Here is a 20825-nt window from a genome sequence, read left to right as displayed (position 1 = left end):
GGTTGTGTACTGTGTGTGTGTGTGTGTATGTGGTTGTGTACTGTGTGTGTGTGTGTGTGTGTGTGTGTGTACGCTCCTCAAGCTTTATCTCCTGAGCCGTGTCTCAGGTTTCAGCCTTGAGTGAGGACTTGAGCAGAAGCTTTTCAGCAGCAGAACAGCCTCCTCGGGGTTTTTCTGGTGTCGACTCCGGCGTCCGAGACAACTGATTTGTTGGGGGGTTTTTTTGTTTTGTGGCACCGTATCGATCCCTGAAGGAGAAACACGGCTTTTGTCAATAGGCCTCCCTCCGCTGGGAGGTCAGGGTCAAGAGCCAGACAAGCAGCAGTCTGTTAAAGGATTCACTGACTTGCTCAAGGACACTTCGACAGGGTGGATGCTCGCTTAAAGCGAGGGCAAAAAAAAAAGAAAAAAAAAAACTCGCCCTGGTTTAAAGACCGGCTCAGTGTGAGACCCTGCTGCCTCTTAGGAAAAGACAGAGGAGAAACACACTATGTTTGTGTGTGTTGCTCGTGTGCTTTCAGAGTAGATAATGAAGATCAAACAGGGTAACACTAACTGCCTCCCAGCTCATGATCAATAGCAGCAGGGAAATGTTTCTCCATTTGTCTAAGGAGTGACCAGATCTTATATATAATGCACAATGATTGTTGATACAGTATGAAAAGAAATACACGCTCTCAATCCCAGCACATCAAACACAGCAGTCTGATCATTGGTCCAACACGTCTAAGTATGACACTGAGGTTACCACTCTGGAAGCTTGCTTTCCACACGCAGACAAAGGGAATCAAACTGATGACCTTCTGATAACGAGATGCTGGCTCTACTCCTGAGCCATAACCACCCAATATCAGTATATGTCACCAATGTATTGTCCTTTATGTTCGGTTACATATTCATGAGGCAAAATGACAATATATTGGCATGTATTGATGGATATATGTGGACTCCTGTCATGAATTTAAATGTATTTGTGATGTGTTACATTATCTTTTTCATTACATGTGAATATATGTCTGTTCCATAAGGGGAAGTTGGAAGTTTCTTTGGTTATATTGATGGTAAATATACCGAAGATCAGCCTTTTGTTACTGTATCTGTTTATTTTCCACCTAGACTGAAATGTGTCAGTGTATTTTGTAAGCAAATCATAATTTTGTTTTATTTTAAATTCCACATACCCTCTGGTAGCAGCGTGGCGATAAAAGCAGTAGCAGTAAAAAAGTTTTACACAGTTTTGAATTTGCATTTACAAAATTATGGAAGGCTTCAGGCTAATTTGGTCTTCGAGCCTCATCAAAATATATATATTAATAAAAAACCATAATCATAGTTCATCGTCTCTGCATCCCTCTCTCTGCTCCCACAGTCCCTTTCCCAGGAATAAAGACCTACGTGGATCCTGATACGTATGAAGACCCGACACAGGCCGCCCACGAGTTCACCAAGGAGATCGACCCGTCCAGGATCCGCATCGAGAGGGTGATCGGAGCAGGTACACACACACGCACAGGCCTGCACACACACTCATCCACGTGTGCCTCCCTTCGTGGGCGGAGGAGGATCATCTCATGTTGGTTGGGATAACAATACCTTTAAATGTGCTGGAGGAGATTATCTATTTTCAGTCCACACAATTGCCGTGAACCCCCTCGTCTCCATTGTACATGCTTAAGAGGACGCCCATTTCCATTTCCTGGTCTCTCACTGTCATTTTCTCCTCTCGGGCTGTGGGAATATTAAAGCCTTAACAGGTTTAGAGAACAAAAGAACATGTAAGAATAGATTCAAGGCTTTTTATAGACGGTGGAAGAGAGAATTTCAAGTTTAACTAATCAGAGAGGAGACACTAATGCTGTAGTTGAGATGGGAACTGCAACACTGCCCCCAGGTGGAACAGCAGCTGCTTGCTGAACTACTTACTCATTTGTGTGTTTGTGTGTGTGTGTGCGTGTGTGTGATTTAGGTGAGTTTGGCGAGGTCTGCAGCGGCCGCCTGAGAACGCCGGGGAAGAAAGAGATCGCCGTGGCGATAAAGACGCTGAAAGGCGGATATGTGGAGCGACAGAGGCGGGACTTCCTGCGCGAGGCGTCGATCATGGGCCAGTTTGACCACCCCAACATAATCAGGCTGGAGGGCGTGGTCACCAAAAGTAAGTAGGATTGTGGGGTTATTATTACTTTTCCGTCTGGTTATCAATACATTTCCCTGCAACATTTACTGCCAGCACTGGTAAAGCCTTTTTTTTTTTACCCACATGGGTCAGGTTCTATTTTTAAATCTGGTTTTAGAGGAAAAAAGTATTCAGAGGTTAGTTTAGCTATACACATTTCCCATGTAGGAATTGCTGCAACCTAGTCACCCAAATAAATCCTGGACTTTTTACAAACCATGGATATTTTAAAACTTTACATTTCTTTATGTTGCAACCTTTCCTTACGTTCAGATTTTCTATTTTATGTTGTGACAGTGCTGTATTTATGGTTATGGTTAGGTTTGGGCGCAAAAATCACTTGGTTGGGGTTAGGAAAAGATCATGTTTTGGTTGAAAATATGAGTTTTGATCATCACAAACACAGCTGGAGATGTCCCAAGGTCTCGTCACAAACACCCATCTGTGTCCCCTCAAACATAGTTGGCGATGTTCCCACTTCCTGTCAAATATATCCAGTTACTGTCCTAAGATCTCCTTAAAAGTGTCCATTGGATTCACACTTTAAACGCAGTCTCGAACAGCTTGGGAGCCTTCTCGCCTGAACCACTTTTCCTCATTTGGGTGACCCATTCTCAACAAACCAAATGTGCTTCAATAAGTATGTAAATGTGGGATAATGTGGGAGGACTTTTGGATATTATATCTAATTAACTTTAAAAAAAAAAATTCTATTCCCCTCTTTTGCTTCTAACATGGTTTTTCTTCTTCTTGTCGCTGCCTTCGAACGAGCGCATGACATGTTTTTCTCTAAAGTCTGGAAAAATGTCCCTGCCAGCTCACTACCACAGCCCGCTGACTTGTATGATTGAGAGTGCTGCACAGTGTGGTAAATGGTAGTTATTTAAGCTGCTGTTAGCAGACTTTGTTGAAGCTGCTTGTACTTTTTTTACAGGGTAATTTCTATCATAGTCAGTCTCAGTCCTGTCACAAGTTAACCTGCATTCTACTTACCCTGCACTTCAAGTGTGTACAGTTTGATTGACATCAGGCACAACACTGTGACGACAGGCTTCCCTGAGACACAACAACAAAAATGTGCCCCATGCAGCAACATTCTCGTAAATGTCTCGTATATTTTACTTTTTTGTCAAGAGTAAAAATAAGAAAACATCGCTGAATCCCAGAAATCAACGGGTGCTAACAAAATAAGAGAAAATCGTGCATACAAAAGAAAAATAAGAGAAATTGTGTTCGTATTTCGCTACTTGCACGAGGCCCATTGTGTCTTGTAAACATGCACAAGTCAGTCGCTATCTTTCATCAAAATGCTCCCTTCAGCGTTGCTGTCTGGGGGCGACTCGCACCGAGAGCTCGGCTTAAAAGCACAATCAGATGAAACAAGAGCGTTTGAAACTGCCACCTCTTTACCCATCACTCTGTTTACCACCGTCTGATGGATAAATTTGCGCCTTTGGTTGTTTGAATAGTAAATTGCAGCTCTTTAAGGTCTTAGCCGTCTCATTTTCAGGTGCGGATTAACTGCACGCTATGTGTTTTTCTTGGTATTTACAAGATGAGTGAACTGACTCATTTGTGTTTATACGCATAGTTTTGTTGCCTTGCGTCTAGTCTGCGTTTTTCCTCCACATACACCTTCGGCAAGCGTGTTTACATGTGCGTTGTTATATTGTGTACGAGTGGCCTGCATGCAGAAGTTCTAATGGCCTGTTTTTTCAAAAGATGTGTGTGTGTGTGTGTGTGTGTGTGTGTGTGTGTGTGTTACTGTGTGTACGGACACGTTAACGAGCTCTGTTTTACGGGACTCACCCGGCGCAACATATGGTTGTTTTTACAGGGGGTATATAAACTGAGACATCGCTGTGAATATAAATGTGTCCCCCCTGAAGACTTTACTGTCTGAACCTGAATGCAGATAGAGGACACTCCTCGGCTTTGACCCTGCTGACAGGGATCCAGCTGATAAGGGTCTTTAAAAGGCCGATACTGCCATTATTGCATCAAATCTGCCGGTTGCTGATACCTTGCACCGATAGAATTAATCGTAGTTTGAAGCTATCGAGTGAAAAAAAAACTCCCACATGACACAGAGATTATTTTTTTTCCTGTAAGACATCCGATGAGGACAAAGAATGAAAAAGACTCTGAGTCGCCGTGGCGGGGAACGACAGCGATGGCTGGCTGCACTGAATAGACACTCAGAGCGCTGATATTTCTGAATGACAGCTCTTTCGCAGCCGTCGATACACAGATACCATATTATCCTTGTGTCATAAATGTTTGATAGCATGCGACTCAGTTCCAGGGCAAACTGGCATCTTAAACCATGATAACAAGACAAAAAAGGGAACGTATGAATGTGAGAATAGTTACAGTGAGTATATATGATGTGTGCAGTTCGGTTTCCAAGTAGTTCAAGGACAGGTAGAAAATACACGAATGACGTTCCAGTTAAAAAGTCCAGACCGAGTTCAGTCCAGTTCACACACAGCCTGAAGGTGAGACGAGGGGGGCCAGTTCTGCTGCTGGAGAAAAGGAGCTGTTTATGAATCCAGTGATCTCTGCAGTGTTGTAAAAAGTACCTAAAACTCTTATTTACGTAAAAGTACATTACTGTGGTTAAAAGAAAAGGTCACCCATTCAATTACTCTCTAAGTCTGATCTGATGTCTGACATTATTGGTACTCTGTGGTAAGTTAAAGATATTAGTAAAAGTGGTCAACATTGACTTTTGGTTTTATACAGGACACAAAAAGCCATGTCCTGGGTAAAAGTTTGGCTGTGTTTCATCACCTCAACGTCCATATATGGACTTTATTGTTCTTTATACCATCACCTGCCTCCCTCCTTTGCTCCCGTCATAATTACTACGGCCACTAGAGGTCACCACCTAGCAGTAAACATAAATATGTGTTATCATAAGATGACTTGTTGCCGTTTTTCTGGTGAGGACAAGCTGCTTCTATTGGATACAGTCAACAGCTTTGGAAGAAGTCCAGTTGAGATGTTTTTTTTTGTTTTTTTTTGTCCAAATTCTTAAAACAAGCATCTCACATTGTTAGTTACAGCATATCAATGTCTATCAAAGGCAGAAAATACTGAGCCACTGAATTGTTATGGAGAATATTGTCTTTTACTACTTGATATCACATTAAGATTTAAAAGCATAAAGGACTGAAATATATATTCTGTGAAATCGAATCAGAACAAGCATAAGAAGAAATCTGTGTTTTATTAGAGAGGAAGTTATCAGAGCAAACCATTTCCCACGACTGCCTCTCAAATGGAACATGCACACACGCGCGCAAACACAAAACAACACGCAATCGCAATCCTTGTGTGCTCAGCATCACATATAGACGGACATAAATTCTGAGCATCCCTCCTCTGTCTGCCTGCCTGCCTGTCTGCTCGCCCTCCCTGCCGTCGTTCGCTCCCTACATCTGTTGTTGTTCTTCGGAGACTAATTACAGAGAGTATTGTGCTGTGACTGACTGCTATACCTGCTCTGCTATAACAGGTGACGCATTAGACTCTGTTAACAGGTGCGTTTGTTTTTGTTCAGGCGCCGCGCTGCATAACCATATATTGTTTCCAGACCTTTGCTAATTAGCTCGGGAAAGCCAAGCTTGATCGAATAATTTCCTGTCTATCCCTGTTGCATTGGTGTAGTGGGGGAGAAAGCATCTGCAGATTTAAGGGTGTGATAAGATCTTGCAGATTAAAAAAAATTATTTTAAAAATAGGTTGTGTGCCTATGTGGTATAAAGGCTCTGATCGTTCATCCATCCAAATAACCACTGTGCCTCGTTCTCCCTTGCGACAGGAGTGTGGGTTTAGAATCAATGTACCCTCGGTGATAATTTGCTCGGCGTTGATTATTTCAAATGTTAAAGCATTCAGGCTGTTTAAAAATGAATGTTAACATTCAGTGTTTCACATTCGTTGCTGACTTGTGTTGATTGTAAGTTGCTGCAACACTTTCTGAATGCCACAGACTTTTTCATTATACTGTATTTGTTCTTAATAACCTCATTACCCACAATGGCCCTCCAAAAAGGTCTCTTACAAACATAAAAACAATCACAAAACCATGCAAACCAGCATTTATGAAGGTGCACAACCAGACCAGTCGCCAGGATATAAAGTTGGCAGGTAATGTTTCTGCAAACCACTGCTATGTTCCAATGATACCTTCCATTGGCTATGTATCATATTAAAGTGTCGCATCACGTTCAGATTACATGTTTATGAAAAGGTTTTCATATATGTAGGCAGATGGGATGGTGGCGGAGATAAGCTAGAGGGGCTGAAAAACCAGTGAGTACAGTTCGACAATGCGTTTCATCATTTGCAACTGGGGCAACTGCTGGATATTTCTGACGAGGAACCTTGACCTCAACATCTGTCAGCGTGACACAACTTGATCTTTTCAATAGAATAGAAATAACGAGGGTCTCAGCTGTAGGATGGCACCAGCACGCAGGAAAGTGGTGCTGGAAGAGTGCACTGAAAACACTGGGAAAAAAAGGGCAACATCACTTAAAAACAGCACCGAAATGGTACCCCAGATGGCCATCTTGCCACACACAACTTAAAATTAAAAATGTAATCTATAGAAATGTAAATTTCCAACATAAGAAAATGTAAATTTTCAACATGTCTGTGGTTTGCAGAAACGTGCATTACCAACATTTGTCCTGAGGGTTGTGCACAGCTCAAAGTATCTGTGCTTTCTTGGGGATGTTATCACCTGTGACTGATAAGCATTGGTTGTGAATTTGCAGAAAGTGTTTTTTTTGGGGGGGCAACCAAGTGGCACAGTTGGATTTTTGCACAGTCCCTAATTCTCTGGAAACAACAAAACTGGTTTTGAAACACTCATTATGTGGTTGTGCAGCAGGTAACCAAGCGTCCATTTATCCAAACCAACATCTTAGTATTCATCCTCATTGCCTGTCTCTTGTAAAAATAAACAGTGTTTTTTTTGTTTTGTTTTGTTTTTAATTTAATTGTTTGTTTTCTAGTTCAGGCAGAATGGTCTTATTGTGACCCCTTGTCGACATCCAAATGAGAAAGTGGAGGTGAATGTGCCAAATGTACTTGGATAAGCACCAGAAAGGTCTAATTGATGCTTAGTCTGAAGTGTTTTCACGATTTTCTTTGACAAGAGAAAATGATTTCACAGTGACAACTAAGTGCATCTGGTTAAATTCCAAACCGCTGATGAAGAGAAGCACAAAGCACTCAACTTTTCATTAGTAAGCATCTGGGGCTGTCCCCTGTTGAGTGAATGAGACAACACCAAATGTCCTTAATGTCACCTTGTACTGTATTTTTAATTTAAAAAAAAAAAAGAAATGAACAGTTTCTTAATTTATAGTTCCAGTTGCTCATTTAGCTGAAAACACACAACGGAACACTGACAGAAGTCAGTCTCACCTGCTGTCTCCTGTCTCTCTGATTAGTCTTTAATTCCAGTGATGCAGAGCTGATGCATACGTTACTCGAATAAAGTGAAACAGCTATTTGGCATCACTGTGTTCCCATGATGAAACAGAAAGCATCCGACATCCTGATGCTATGTCTTCCACCATGAGACGCATTCCCAAGGGAGACAAAAAAAAATAAAAATCTACTTGTATCTGAAGTGTGATATCACGGTGTTACTTCACCATAGTAACCCTTTTATTTCTGTTTCCAGCAGTTCAGAACGGTTTACAGCTCCTGGACAACTGCCTCCCAGCTGTAAACCAGTCAATCTGTAGCACCGTAGGGATCCTCCGCAGGGAGACAATAACATTTGGAAAGAGAACTTGCGCTCGCACCTGTTTTCTGACTAATGTTTTATGCCGCACGCGGTCTGAATACCGAGCAGGTCCCGTTCGGCAGGTCGGACGCGTCGAGAGGGAAAGAAAGTTTTATGAGTTGAGCTTCTTGACTCGATGCATCAATCAACTGCTGATGGTGTGTGTTTCTGCAGCCCTCCCTTTTCCTTTCCTGGCAGTTACACACATGCGCACACACACACGCACACGGTGTGATTTTTGTCAGCCAATGTTTAGCAGAACCTGATGAGTCATCTGCACAACTCCAGATCTAATCCTTCAAAACATCAGTATGCACTTGCACATTTAGCACTTAGTTTTGGATATAAATTGCCAAAAATGTGTTTAAATGCTGTGAATCAGACAAAAGCCTCAGTTTATTTCTGAGGAGCATTAGTGGGTTGTTCACATGTTATTAATGTGTTTCAATATCATCAGTTGTTTTTGTGTTGATAGTAACAAGTGATGTAAGGTTTGATTAAAAAATAAGCATGTTAACTGTGATGGTCAAATTTAAATTGATTTATTTTTTAAGTGGATTTTGACCCAAAACTATTATACCTACCAGCATCTTTAATCGTAACATATCCACCTTTTTTTACCTTTTAAATGCTTCTCTATTTCACCGGCAACATAAGCACGGCTAAGCAAATTATCACATGCATATATTTAAGTGTAAAGTCAGGCCAAACATTGATAGAAAGCTTAGTTTCACCTTATTCTATTTATAAAAACCATTTCAAGAATAAACTGCAACAGCAAGATGCAATCAACAAACAAACAAACAGGCTGACAAACTAGCATGTAACAAAGTTTTGCCTCCTCATGAATAAAGTGTGAATGAATTTAGTCTTAATGTGTTTTACTTTTGACTGTGCTGACTATTTGATAAATAGTAAATAAAGATTTATAACGAGTTGTTGTCCCTGATACTCTTAAGCGAGGTTATTTCGAGGTCAGTGCTGACGCATGTGTTCATATTCAGTGATATTGTTATCTAATCTGAACTAATCTAACCATGTAATGCTGTACGACGTGGACCCACAGTGTCTTCCAGCTAACAGGAGAAGAAGTAACCGGTCATCTTGCTGGCTTATTTTTTGCATTAAAAAACATATGCGAGAAAAAAGTAAGTGTTCAGTGTGCTCCTATAAACTGATGCCAGAAGCACTTACACGGCTCCTGACAGTTTGGGAAAAAAAAAAAAATCCGCTCATACCCTTTTCAAAAGAGCCCAGAGCCATGACTGCACTCCAAATGGTTCAACAACAGCTTTGGATTTACTTCTGGCTGACTGGGACATGCGTTTAGGATAATATTACATACATTTCCAGGGTTAAGATGAGGTTAGAGACCTGTAAGAAAATCTGAAGTCACACAAAGATACACTTTTACAAGCTTATGAGCTTTTAACTGAACCTCGCAGTTCAGCGAATGGACGTCAGAATCAGAAATAAATAAAACATACAACCTATCATTTGTTTAGTCCTGCGAAAAGACTAGCTTGGCTTTGTTCTTGTCTATGTTGTTCACAAATGATTTTACAATGTAATAAATGCAATCTGACTTTATATGTATATTACGTGGCTTACGTGCGAGTCTTTGTCCACCGCAGACTGGCCTCACATACCCATAGGAGCAATGGTGTAGTCTTTGGAGAGGTAAAGAGTGTGTCGTGTTTTGTGTGTTTGCAGGCAGGCCTGTGATGATCGTGGTGGAGTACATGGAAAACGGATCGCTGGACTCGTTTCTGAGGGTGAGCGTTGAGACGATCAGAGAAACTCAAGTGTGTTTATGTCTGTTTGTCTCGCTTCAGGTGATATTCTTGCGGGAAATAAACACGACAACAGCGCTGTCGAACAAGACATTTCCACAGTGGGGCCTTTGTCTGTAAAAACAAGAGGCTATAATGGGAACCATATTTCACATCTGTAGCATATTGTTCTGCCAATAAACTGCCACTAAAATCCTGAGCAAACTTTACTGCTGCTCTATAGATACTGTTATGTTTCCTTTGTCTATTGTTTGTGCCATCCATCCTCATCGACCCTCCTCTTCTCTCTGGTTGTCTTTGCCGTCTTCGTTTTTTTTTTTTTTTTTTTGCAGTGGCTCGTCTGTGTCAGCTCATTCTTCTCTGTCTCCCTCTTTCCCCCTGTCAGCAACACGATGGTCACTTCACCGTCATCCAGCTGGTTGGCATGCTGCGTGGCATCGCCTCGGGCATGAAGTATCTGTCAGACATGGGCTACGTTCACCGAGACCTGGCAGCTCGAAACATCCTGGTCAACAGCAATCTGGTGTGCAAAGTGTCAGACTTCGGCCTGTCCCGAGTCCTGGAGGACGACCCGGAGGCTGCTTACACCACGACGGTACGCCTGACACCGCCCTCTTAAACCAAGCAGCTGTCACTGATTTACTACAAAGCCGAGTTAATCTTAATGAAATACACCCTCATAGTGCATTCTCCAAACTGGGGTTTGATCCATTCATTAATTTGATGGAACATGGGGCGTTTTGAGTGAGAAATGATGGACATAATACCATCAGCTGTCTGTAATATATTTCTTTGATTAAATAGAATGAAATATGAATATTAATTAAAATGGGAATTGTGGTAATATTACACTTAAAGGACCTATTTGTGAGGAAAAAAAGGATTGTTAAGCGTCAGTGGGACAAATGGGACCTTTAAGCTGTCAACCTGGATTGATGGAGATGTTCAATTTTAGTTATATAAAAGTTCTGTGAGTAAAAATTAAAATGTTGCTCTTAAGGAATTAAAATGTTCAGATATTAACAATTGGTATCAGCAATTTGGTAAAGGCCTCAAAAACTAATAGATACGTCCGTTTCATTATCATTTACAACACCACAGGAGTGAGAGATCCTCATTAGAAGCTGAGTTGGAAGTCTTGAGCTATGAAAGTCAGAAAAGTAGAGAAACAGTAAACAGCAACTCAATTACAGAAATGTACTCAGAGTTTACGAGACTCTCCCTGCCAGCTGTTGTGTGGCTGATTCTTCCTTATCACCACATAACATGCGTGAACCACAGAATCCTGAAAATCTCTTTGTTTTTCATCACCTCACCAGTACTTACCCTGGAGACTGTGCTATTATACACTTACCCTAACATTATTTCCTGCCGATGTACCTGTTTTTGTTGTATTTTGACATTTTTCTTCTCAGATTTCCTCGAAATCTTGTAAAATTACAAAAAGGGCAATTAGCGCAAGGGGACACTTACATTTCCTTTCAGAGATTTCATTTCCAGACCGATGCTGTTCATGTAAGCTTGAGAAATCACCCAACTGATGCATCATTCCACTCCTCCTTGATTAGGCTGATGACATTTCTCCTGAGGCCAGCACAAGATGGAGTTGCTGTAGACAGCAAAAGGAATGCTTCAAAAAAAAAAAAAACTTTTGTGCTGAAAAGACGCTGTCCTGTAAATCTGTCTGAGCCCACGGTGACCTCCATTCCCGGGTTTGTATTGAGGTTACTGTGTGAAGGAAACACTGTGTTTATGGTTCCAAGTTTAGCTTTTCTGCTCATAACATGGTCGAAATCCACAGAAGAAGAAGTGAAGGTTGGTGTGAGGTGAGCCGAGGTGAGGCGGAAACGTCGGTGGCATAAACACAGAAACGTGTTCACGTTTGGCTATTAAGATTCACATTCTGAGCGCAGCGGTTTAAAACTGGCTCAGCGTGTTATAACACCTACTTTCATCAGTCCCAACTCTGCTGGACAGTAATGTGTTCGGGTCGAGGTCTCTGAGAGAGTTGAGATGTACTCGACTGAAAGAATGATTTGTCAACGGTGCATACAGTAAGAAAGAACACTTCAATCTGTAAACGTCTCTCAGGAAGTTTATCTGTCAGTTCTCAGGATGTGCTGATACTCTCATGACTGTTTGAATCAGGATTATTATCATAAACTGAAAAAAAAAACTGGACAAATGTGTCACCCTTTCCTCATTAAGATGCCCAAAACTGATCTTTGTTTTATATGTTTTTTTGAGTTGTGTTCTTTACTTTCACTTTTGTTTCTTTATCCTAAATGTTGCGAACCCAGAGAGACGATTTCATTTGGTGGCCCGTCACTACTTCCAGGAAAAAGGAAGTCAACAACGAGGCAAAACTCAACATAAAGAAAACTTGAAACATTTGCGCTTGAGTCATGTTAGACAGAAGAAGAGGTGGTTGTTTGAATTCAGCACTCGGATGAATTCAGCACTCACCAGAGACTCTGTTAGTAAGAGTTCATTACCCCTCCAGCTCCTGTCAGCAGATAGCGTTACAGAACATAAACTCCCAACCACAGAGGTCAGCGGCGTAGATCATGCTGCAGTCAGGTTTATTAACGGGAATGAAGATAGACACTCATTTTGAATCCAAAAGTTTAAAAAGATCTACTTTGGGTAAACAGCTCCAGATCAGAGCAGAGTCCATTGTGATTCGGTGTGTTTATTCCTGCAGAGGTTAAAGTTATAGCCCCTTAATGCAACACCGTAATGTGAGATTTACACATATTTTAATTAAAGGAAAAAGAACCAAAAGTGTTTTGTTCGTAAAGTAGTTACATACTTCTTGCACATTATACCTGGTCATAACAAAGAACTGAACCACTGTAAAACGAAAAGCAGATCAATTTAACTCAAATTCCAATTGCTAAAAACTGAACAACTGAAAACTAAACCTAGTTTGCACTTTGTGTGTCAACAGGGCGGTAAGATCCCCATCCGATGGACCGCTCCCGAGGCCATCTCATACCGGAAGTTCTCCTCAGCCAGTGACGCGTGGAGTTACGGCATCGTCATGTGGGAAGTGATGTCATACGGCGAGCGGCCATACTGGGAGATGTCCAACCAGGATGTGAGTATTGTAGTCCTCACCATAGTTTAATTGTCCTGCGGGACAAAAGTGACCCGGTGAGGATAAAGAATGATGAAATAACTCCACCTCATCATTTTTCTACTCACTCTCCCTCCTCAATCAAAAAGCTCTTCTGTCTTACTGACTTAATCCGACAAGCTTGTGCTGCCAAGTCTTAAATACAATTTACTGCATATCCAAGACACTTACAGCCACATTTGACAGAAATTGACTCTGACATGAAGTAGCTTCTTTGGCGACTTCGAGAAAGAATTGGTAGAGCTGCTGTCGGGGGAGAGGAGAGGAGAGAATACGTCAGATTGGTGACTGACATCTTGATTAGCTTTTTATTTGTTTAGATTTGTGGAATTTGTGTTTGATTCCAAAGCACAGCAAGAGAATAAATTGCCCCTAAACCTTCTCCGTATGAGAAATTGTAAACATGTTTCAGTTAGAAAATTGACTTTCGGCGTTGTACAAAACTCTCAACCCCCATTCCAGGGCATTGTCTTGGGGCTCCTTCCTGCATTCAAAGTTGTTCATTCTGTCAGGTCAGAACTAAAATGGATTTTCTTTTGTAGCCCAATAGAAATCAAGCTCAGAAACAGAAGTTTGAATGCTGGGACAATGTGACACTGCTAGGTTCAAGGTTTTATGTCGTGTATTTGTAGGAAATTGATTGGGCTGCTAAAAAGGTGCATATAGGAAAAATCACTTCATGTGCTAGTGGTGTAAACACCACCGCTAGCTGCACTGCTAAGTGAGCTAACTAGCTGATATCAACTGCAGTCAGCAGCAGTTAGCAGTTAATCTGGTGATATGCCTTTTTTGTTTTGAGTATAAATTCATACTGGTGGTCAGTTCTTACATTTTGAAACCTTCAGGGTAAAACAACTGTTTGCATTCAGCCACTTCCTGGCTTATATTACCATTCTATTGGATCCAACGCATTTCACTTCCAGGCTTGAATAAATGTGCCCAAGGTGTGTATTGATATTTTAGAATAATTTTACTTCTTTGCTGTCGTAAAACACAATCAGAAAGTGATCTTGGCTAGGACGTGGTTTAAAGCTAATGGGTTATCAAAATGTTGAAATATGGCTTGATGTCTCTCCTGGTTTGTACTGTCCACAGTTGCTGATCAGTCAGGAGGCAGTGAAATGAAAACAACAGATTCCCAACACTTATGTAAATACAACTGAGGGAGCTAGCGACCTCTGATATCAGCCCCCGCTCTGTTTTCTGTCTCCCTTTGCTGTCCGAAGACGAAAAATGCTTCAAAAAAAAGAAGTGCTGAGGTCGTCATGAGTCATGTTTATTTGCCCGGTGACTGCTGGGAGATTTTACATCCAATCGCTGTCATTTGTGTGAAAAACTGACTCTGGCACGGGGTGGACTTTATTTGGATAAACAAATCCATTATCCTGCGCGAGTTCAAGGCATGAATATAAAAGCAAGCGTATTTTCACTTTTAAACAAACCGCTCCTTGAAGCGAATGTCTCGGAATTCATCTGAGCGATCGTTTTCAGGGAACAGAAAAGACTCGTTCATCGTGTCTCGCCTTCACAACCCCGTTCCCTCACCTCAACTCCACAACACACTTTAATATTGACTTCTTCAATTGATGTCCTGCTCCACAGAGTAAATTCTGAGTTTGTTTTCCATTATATCTGTTCAAACGGTCGGCCTTTGTCCTGCTCCCTGGCTGTTTTCTCACAACAAAAGCGTACCTGAGACAGAAGGGAGGGTCGGAAGGGACCCCAAAGGAAAAAAAAAAAAAGAAAAAAAAGCTGGCGAAATTCAACAAAAAGGAGGAGAATTCTGTGAGAGGGGAAAGGAAAAGAGCAGAAAAGGTCAGAGGTTTTGGAGGACTTTGGTCCGGTAGAGGGGGGAGTTTAAAGCTGTGGATTCAGTGTGGCTGAGCAACCCGCTGATCCCTGGGCTGTGTTCAGGGATTGGAGGAGGCCACGGAGGAAGCAGATCCATCCCTCTGTCCGCTGAGTGTGAAAGCTCCACCGTAATCCCCTCAACCCCTTTACACACAGACTCTCATGCATCCATACACGGTCAACCACACACACACACACACACACACACACACACATTCACTGAGGTCACAGGGTTTGGGGAGGATTTGTGCTGTTTGGGAATTGCTTAGAAGTGCTTTCCAAGGCAAAGGGCCAGCCAAAGCCACAAAACCAGCCAAACGCTATCTTGTCCTGGTCAGCCACTTACCACAGCTCCCTGCAACGAGACACGGATCTATACTTCCCCATAGACTGGCAGATGCGGCGGGGAGATCTACTGCAGTGACCGGTTCAGATGAAAAATGGAGTTTGAAACTTATACTCGTATTTGCGGAAGGCATTTCACATGATGGTACTCACATTTCTTACCTGAATTTCACCAATTATTTGTCTTATTCATGGTGAAGGATCGAGGGAGTCTCTCTCTCTTACAATTAGACAGGCAGAGTTATTAATAATGTACTGTAAGGTGGCTGACCAATTTTTCTTACAATAACAATACATCAAATGAAAGTTTGCACTGTCATGTGTGAAATGGGTAATGTCAGGGAATAATTACCTCTGCTGTGCGGAGCTTTATAGAGAGTTTAAACTCAGGGTTTAGCCGTCTGGCCCCATTTTGGTTTAGTCTTTTTGCTGTCATGGTGTCGTTTTGGCTGCACAGAAACCCACTTTATACTAACTGCTCGGCAAAAACAGTAGACAGGCAGAGCGAGAGACTAATTGGCGAACATGGTGAAGAATTTAGCAGCAGATATTTCCCTCAGGAGTTAAAAAAAGAGACCTGAACCGAGCAGCAAGAGAGAGAATATTGGACACAACTCCAAAGGAATGGTAGTGTTGCTTCATAGCTGATGTGTAAATAAGCAACCGTTTGCTAACAAGTTTGCTGTATAAAAGTCAGTGGCATGTCAGACTCGTGTTAACAACCTTTTTCACCCAGTCACCAGAATAAATGTTGACAGCGATCATCGCTACAAACTGCAGATATGTTGAAACTTTAAATATCTGAACAGTTTTCTAAAGGTCATGTTTGGGCTCAGAGTGTCTACTGTGGTCGACACAAACTCACAAACTCAGCTGGAGATGCACCGAGCTCTCCCTAAAAATATTCAGTGGCTTCTCGCTCACAAATATTGAGATGCAGTCTCACGCTGCGGTCACAAACTTGGCTGCCTTCTCGCCTGTAACTCAGCATTCCAGCATTATCATTGTGCGCATGCTGCCATGCTGACATTTAGCTCTTAGCAGCTCTGTGCATGTTTACTCAGACGTTTTGTCTTGTGACGCTTCACACTTCAGCGTCAAATCTGCACATAAACAATGTGAATCCAATGTGGGAAAGGTGACGACTAAAAGGTGCAATAAAATGTCATTCAGTTTAATAATAAACGCAAATCAAAATGCCACACAACATTATTCAGTACGCTGTATTGTGTTTGTTTGGTCTGCTGCATGGAGAGACAGCAGTAAACTGGTTACATGACACCCAGCTGAAGAAACTAACTTTTCCTTTCACGCTGAATAAATTCCAGCTCAGCCGCCGTCTTTCACATTCACACTTCATCCTTCATCACATCCGACTGTGTCTCCAGGTGATTCTGTCGATCGAAGAGGGCTACCGACTGCCTGCACCCATGGGCTGCCCCGTGGCCCTGCACCAACTGATGCTGCACTGCTGGCAGAAGGAGAGGAGTCATCGGCCAAAATTCACCGATGTCGTTTCCTTCTTGGACAAACTGATCCGCAACCCCAGCAGCCTGCTGCCGCTGGTAGAGGATATTCAGAGGTACAGAACTGAGGAGTTTCATATTCAAAGAAAAATGCACTTTCATCTCAGAGCAGAACTTGAACTATCTGAGTATCAACAAACAGTGAGCTTCGGTAGAATATCTCTCCTACATGCAGGCAAAGATAGTTTGGTTAAAAAATGTTAATGCGATGCTTTTACACCTACACCAGCACGACCAACTGTGTCACTCTGATAACTTTAGGCCACTTGTCGAACTCTGATGTTCTTTAGAAATACTGGCAGGATTTGATTTGATTTGATTGTTTTTTTTTTATTTCGTTTTTCATTACAGTCTACCAGAATCTCCAGGGGAGGAAATGGACTACCCAATGTTCATCTCCATCGGCGACTGGCTGGACTCCATTAAGATGAGTCAGTACAAGAGCAATTTCATGGCGGCGGGCTACAACACGTTGGATTCTGTGGCGAGGATGAGCATTGAGTGAGTGGAAGAGTCTAAACACAGCCTCTGTGTAGCAGCAGTGGTGATTCAAATCTGCACTCAAGCAAGTTTGTTGTACTCAGTATGACTACTACTCATACTCTCACTGTCTCCTGTGGCTCTGAGAGGGAGCTGTCAAAAGTCTGAGTAATAACCCTGATGATGTCAGAGTGATGTCATCAGGGGTATTGCAGTTTCTGCTTGGGGCTTTAAACTTCAACTTTAAACTTCTGGCTGCCTTGAACACATCCCCGGCAATACAAGATGGTGAGCTTGCATTTTTGGGGAAATGATCTCAGGTTTTTGGTCTGAACACAGCGCTGAGGAACTTTAACATTTCACTGGGTTTTTAATTTAATTTGGCTACTTTAACATCTACGGGCTTCAATAATAGAGATTAGCTGACTGAACAACCGACAGCTGCTAGATGAATGCCAACAGGGTGATCAAGACCCCAAAGTGGGAGCCAGCGAGAGTCATTTTATGTATACAGACAGCCTGTGTTAAAAAAAATAATTGTTTTTTATCAGGAATTGTGGGTCTGATGAGCGTTGCTATCAAGTTGCATGATGGGAAGTGTAGGATCCTCCTTTTTTTATGTGTCTTATACAAGCGGCTTAAATCATGATATTTCGGTCTCTGGTGCTTTGATTATAATCATCAAGTTTATGTATTAAATGCATGAATTAATTAATTGAGTGTAAATCCCCACCAGCAGTTAAAGTGTGTTGTGTGTCTCTGTGTGCCTTTGTGTTTTCCGCTCTCGGCCTAGAGATGTGAGGAACCTTGGCGTGGAGCTCATCGGCCACCAGCGGCGGATCATCAGCAGCGTACAGACCCTCCGCCTCCAGCTGCTGCACGAACAGGAGAAGGGTTTCCATGTATGAGGACGCCCTTTAACACAACCTGGGACGGACAGATCGACGGAGCAGAAGGAAGCGAAGTCTAGACCGATGGACAGACAGTCTTCAGCCTGTGCCTGAGTCATTACCCCTCATGCAGGAGGTCACTGGACAGACTACCACAGCAGACTGCCCCCCTCCCCGGTCTTCCTCAAATCCAGTAGTAACAGACTTCTTCCTACTATACACCCCTTACCCAGTATACCTGGTTCTGCCAGACTATTACAGACTTCAAAGACTGGCCCAGGCCCTCACTTAGGGGAATGTAATGCCTTGTTGCAGCAGCAGTACTTTGTGTGTGGAGCAACAATATGTAGAGATGTAGATTTGCAGACGTAATCTACTGACTCTTTTTTTTTTTTTCCAGTCGTTCTTCTTTTTTCTCGCTCCGAGTAATGTGCTCATGTAGCTGCTATCGGGTGTGCAATCGGAAAAAAAAAAGAAAAAGAAAAAAAAAGTCTTTTAAAAAAAAAGTATTCTCAATATTTTTAATTTTCGGGGGGGGGGGTTTTAATGATTTATCACAAAGGTTTTTATTTGCATTGCTTCAGTTTACCCTCTCTCCAGAGAATCTGGTACGCTAAACAATACTTGAAGAAAGAAATGAGAAGCAGCAAAAGCTAAGGAGATGAATGTTTCAAAGTGTATAGACAATTAATCGATAATTATTATCATAACCTAATATCTATATATGTGCAGTCCTGTATGTGAAAAAGCCCTAGTAAATCTGGATCTAATTTTAAGATGTTTTATTTATTTATAAGATTTGTATCCAAATCAGCAATACAGTATTATGCAGTCACCTCAGTATCTCAGAGAGAGATCAAGAATCGTGCAATGAGAGACCTCGTTGTCTGACGACGCGAGGCTCACACCACAAACACCTGTCTCCCTGTTTTTTAGCGTCGCGTGCTAAGCTTGCAGGTGTGGATCCGTTGCCTTTCATATGAACAACCATACAAGTCTATCCCGACAGTGTTCTCACAGTTGTGCGATAAGCCTGACGATTTTTCCTTTCGTTTTTGGATTGTGAATGTTTTACATTGCCTGAGAAGTACACAACCTCCACTGTCTTAACATATGAATGTTCACAGGAGTCAGATATAAATAGGAGATGTCTGGAAAGTTCACATGGACTTATATGGTTCTTCAGAATTTGCTTCCATTTTGCGCTCATTTTTTTTCTTTTGGCCTGCACACACACACACACACAACCACACACACATGAATACAGGCAGCGGTCAGAAGCGGGATGATCGATCGGATGGTGCAAAGCTACCAGACGTAACGACATCGTGGTCGTGTAAAGGTCGTGGCAGGCGGACAGTATGTGGCAATACGGAGAACCTGTGTACATAAACGTAGTCTGAAATGAAACGTGTTGGATCTGAAATAGATGATGTCAAGTTTGTTGGGTGTTTGCCATTGAAATCAACATTTTTCTTCATTGTCTAAGTAAGTGATGAATAGGCAGCGCTGCAGAATAGAAACTAGTAGTCGAGCTGGAAGCAGCAGAAGTAGCTAAAACCCGGTTTCGTGGAAACCGGTGAGATCAGGAAGTAGTCTTGCTTTAGTGAGATCAGGACAGAGGCACGTGAGAAAAAGACCTGGTGATTCTCAAAGTTTGACATCGGACATGTTTATTCATTTAAAACTGGTGAAAAGAAAAGTTTTGCCAGGATATTTTTTCTGTTTGGTTAGGTTTAGGCAACAAAAAAAATACTCAGTTAGGTTCAGGAGAACATGGTTTGAGTTTAAATAGACTCTTAAACATCTGTTTGGAAGGATAACTTCTCTCATGTGCAGTCACGAGACCTAACATGGTGACATCTGATGTATGTATGAGAGGCAGAGTAGGGCACGTCCCGCCAAGACAAGCAGTTAGATCCGTAAATCACCCGTTTTCAAATATGAATAAGTAACAAGATGATCCTGGCAAAACTTTTTTTTTTTTTTTTTTAAAGCAAAACAATTCAGATCAGTCTTATAAAATGGATCACTAGAAGTTTTTTTTTCCACACTTGCCTCTCAGGTCCTTGTGAAGGGACAGAGCTGTCGGGTAGAGGGAGGGAAATGACTGTCAGGAAGGCGGAAACAGAACGAACACAAACAGCAGCATCATAACTCATCATGTGTGATTCCAACATCAACAGTTACAAAACACACACAAATACACACATATGCGCACACACACACACACACTGACATCTACACGCAGAATGCCTTACAGTCCACTAATCATGCAGGAACAGGAACACTTTAGAGTAGTTCATGAGTTCCCGTGCAGTCACAGGACCTAGCTACTAGTGTGAGTTGTATTCCATATTCGAGAGAGCGGCCTGCCCCTCTGCAGCTCTGGGTTTTATTACAAACTGGGGCTGGGTGATTTATGTCGAAGGCAGACTGGATCTAGGTGTCTGTGCCTTTCGGTCATAGCGTAATTATGCATCCAGGCCTTCCAGAGCAGAAAAGATGCATCCAAACACACCCACTGCACACACACATATTTGCGCACATACATACACACTCACAAACACGTTCACAGTCACCACCCCCTCTACAGAATATGGAGAATATCAGATGCTGTTTGTTTAGCATGTTCTACTGCTGAGCAATGTTAGGACGTTCTTTTGTACAAAGTACAAGTATACTTATAATTCTTGTATTTTATTTTTCTATAATTTCCAAAGAGATGTTGTAGATCTTGCACACTGTAAGAGGCAGTTACAGCGAATATTTATTTGCAAATAAAGACGAACAGTTCTGGTGGTCGACTGCTCATTTAA

At 42.0% G+C, this 20825-nt stretch overlaps 1 protein-coding gene across 1 annotated transcript in view; it reads left to right on the top strand.

The window, feature by feature from the left end:
- The window catches only part of epha6 (eph receptor A6), a 176402-nt gene extending 155577 nt beyond the window's left edge, over positions 1 to 20825 (top strand). Inside the window, exons 10-17 of the mRNA XM_037109449.1 lie at positions 1370 to 1495; positions 1967 to 2152; positions 9696 to 9757; positions 10161 to 10370; positions 12726 to 12875; positions 16499 to 16692; positions 16988 to 17137; positions 17910 to 20825. Of these exons, the coding sequence (XP_036965344.1) occupies positions 1370 to 1495; positions 1967 to 2152; positions 9696 to 9757; positions 10161 to 10370; positions 12726 to 12875; positions 16499 to 16692; positions 16988 to 17137; positions 17910 to 18024 (1193 nt within the window). The 3' untranslated portion in view covers positions 18025 to 20825. The remainder of the gene's footprint in view (positions 1 to 1369; positions 1496 to 1966; positions 2153 to 9695; positions 9758 to 10160; positions 10371 to 12725; positions 12876 to 16498; positions 16693 to 16987; positions 17138 to 17909) is intronic.

This window comes from Acanthopagrus latus, chromosome 9, assembly GCF_904848185.1.
Source record: "Acanthopagrus latus isolate v.2019 chromosome 9, fAcaLat1.1, whole genome shotgun sequence".
Lineage (NCBI taxonomy): Eukaryota > Metazoa > Chordata > Actinopteri > Spariformes > Sparidae > Acanthopagrus > Acanthopagrus latus.
Note: the sequence above shows the minus strand (reverse complement) of the source record. Positions and strands in the feature narration are given on the sequence as shown.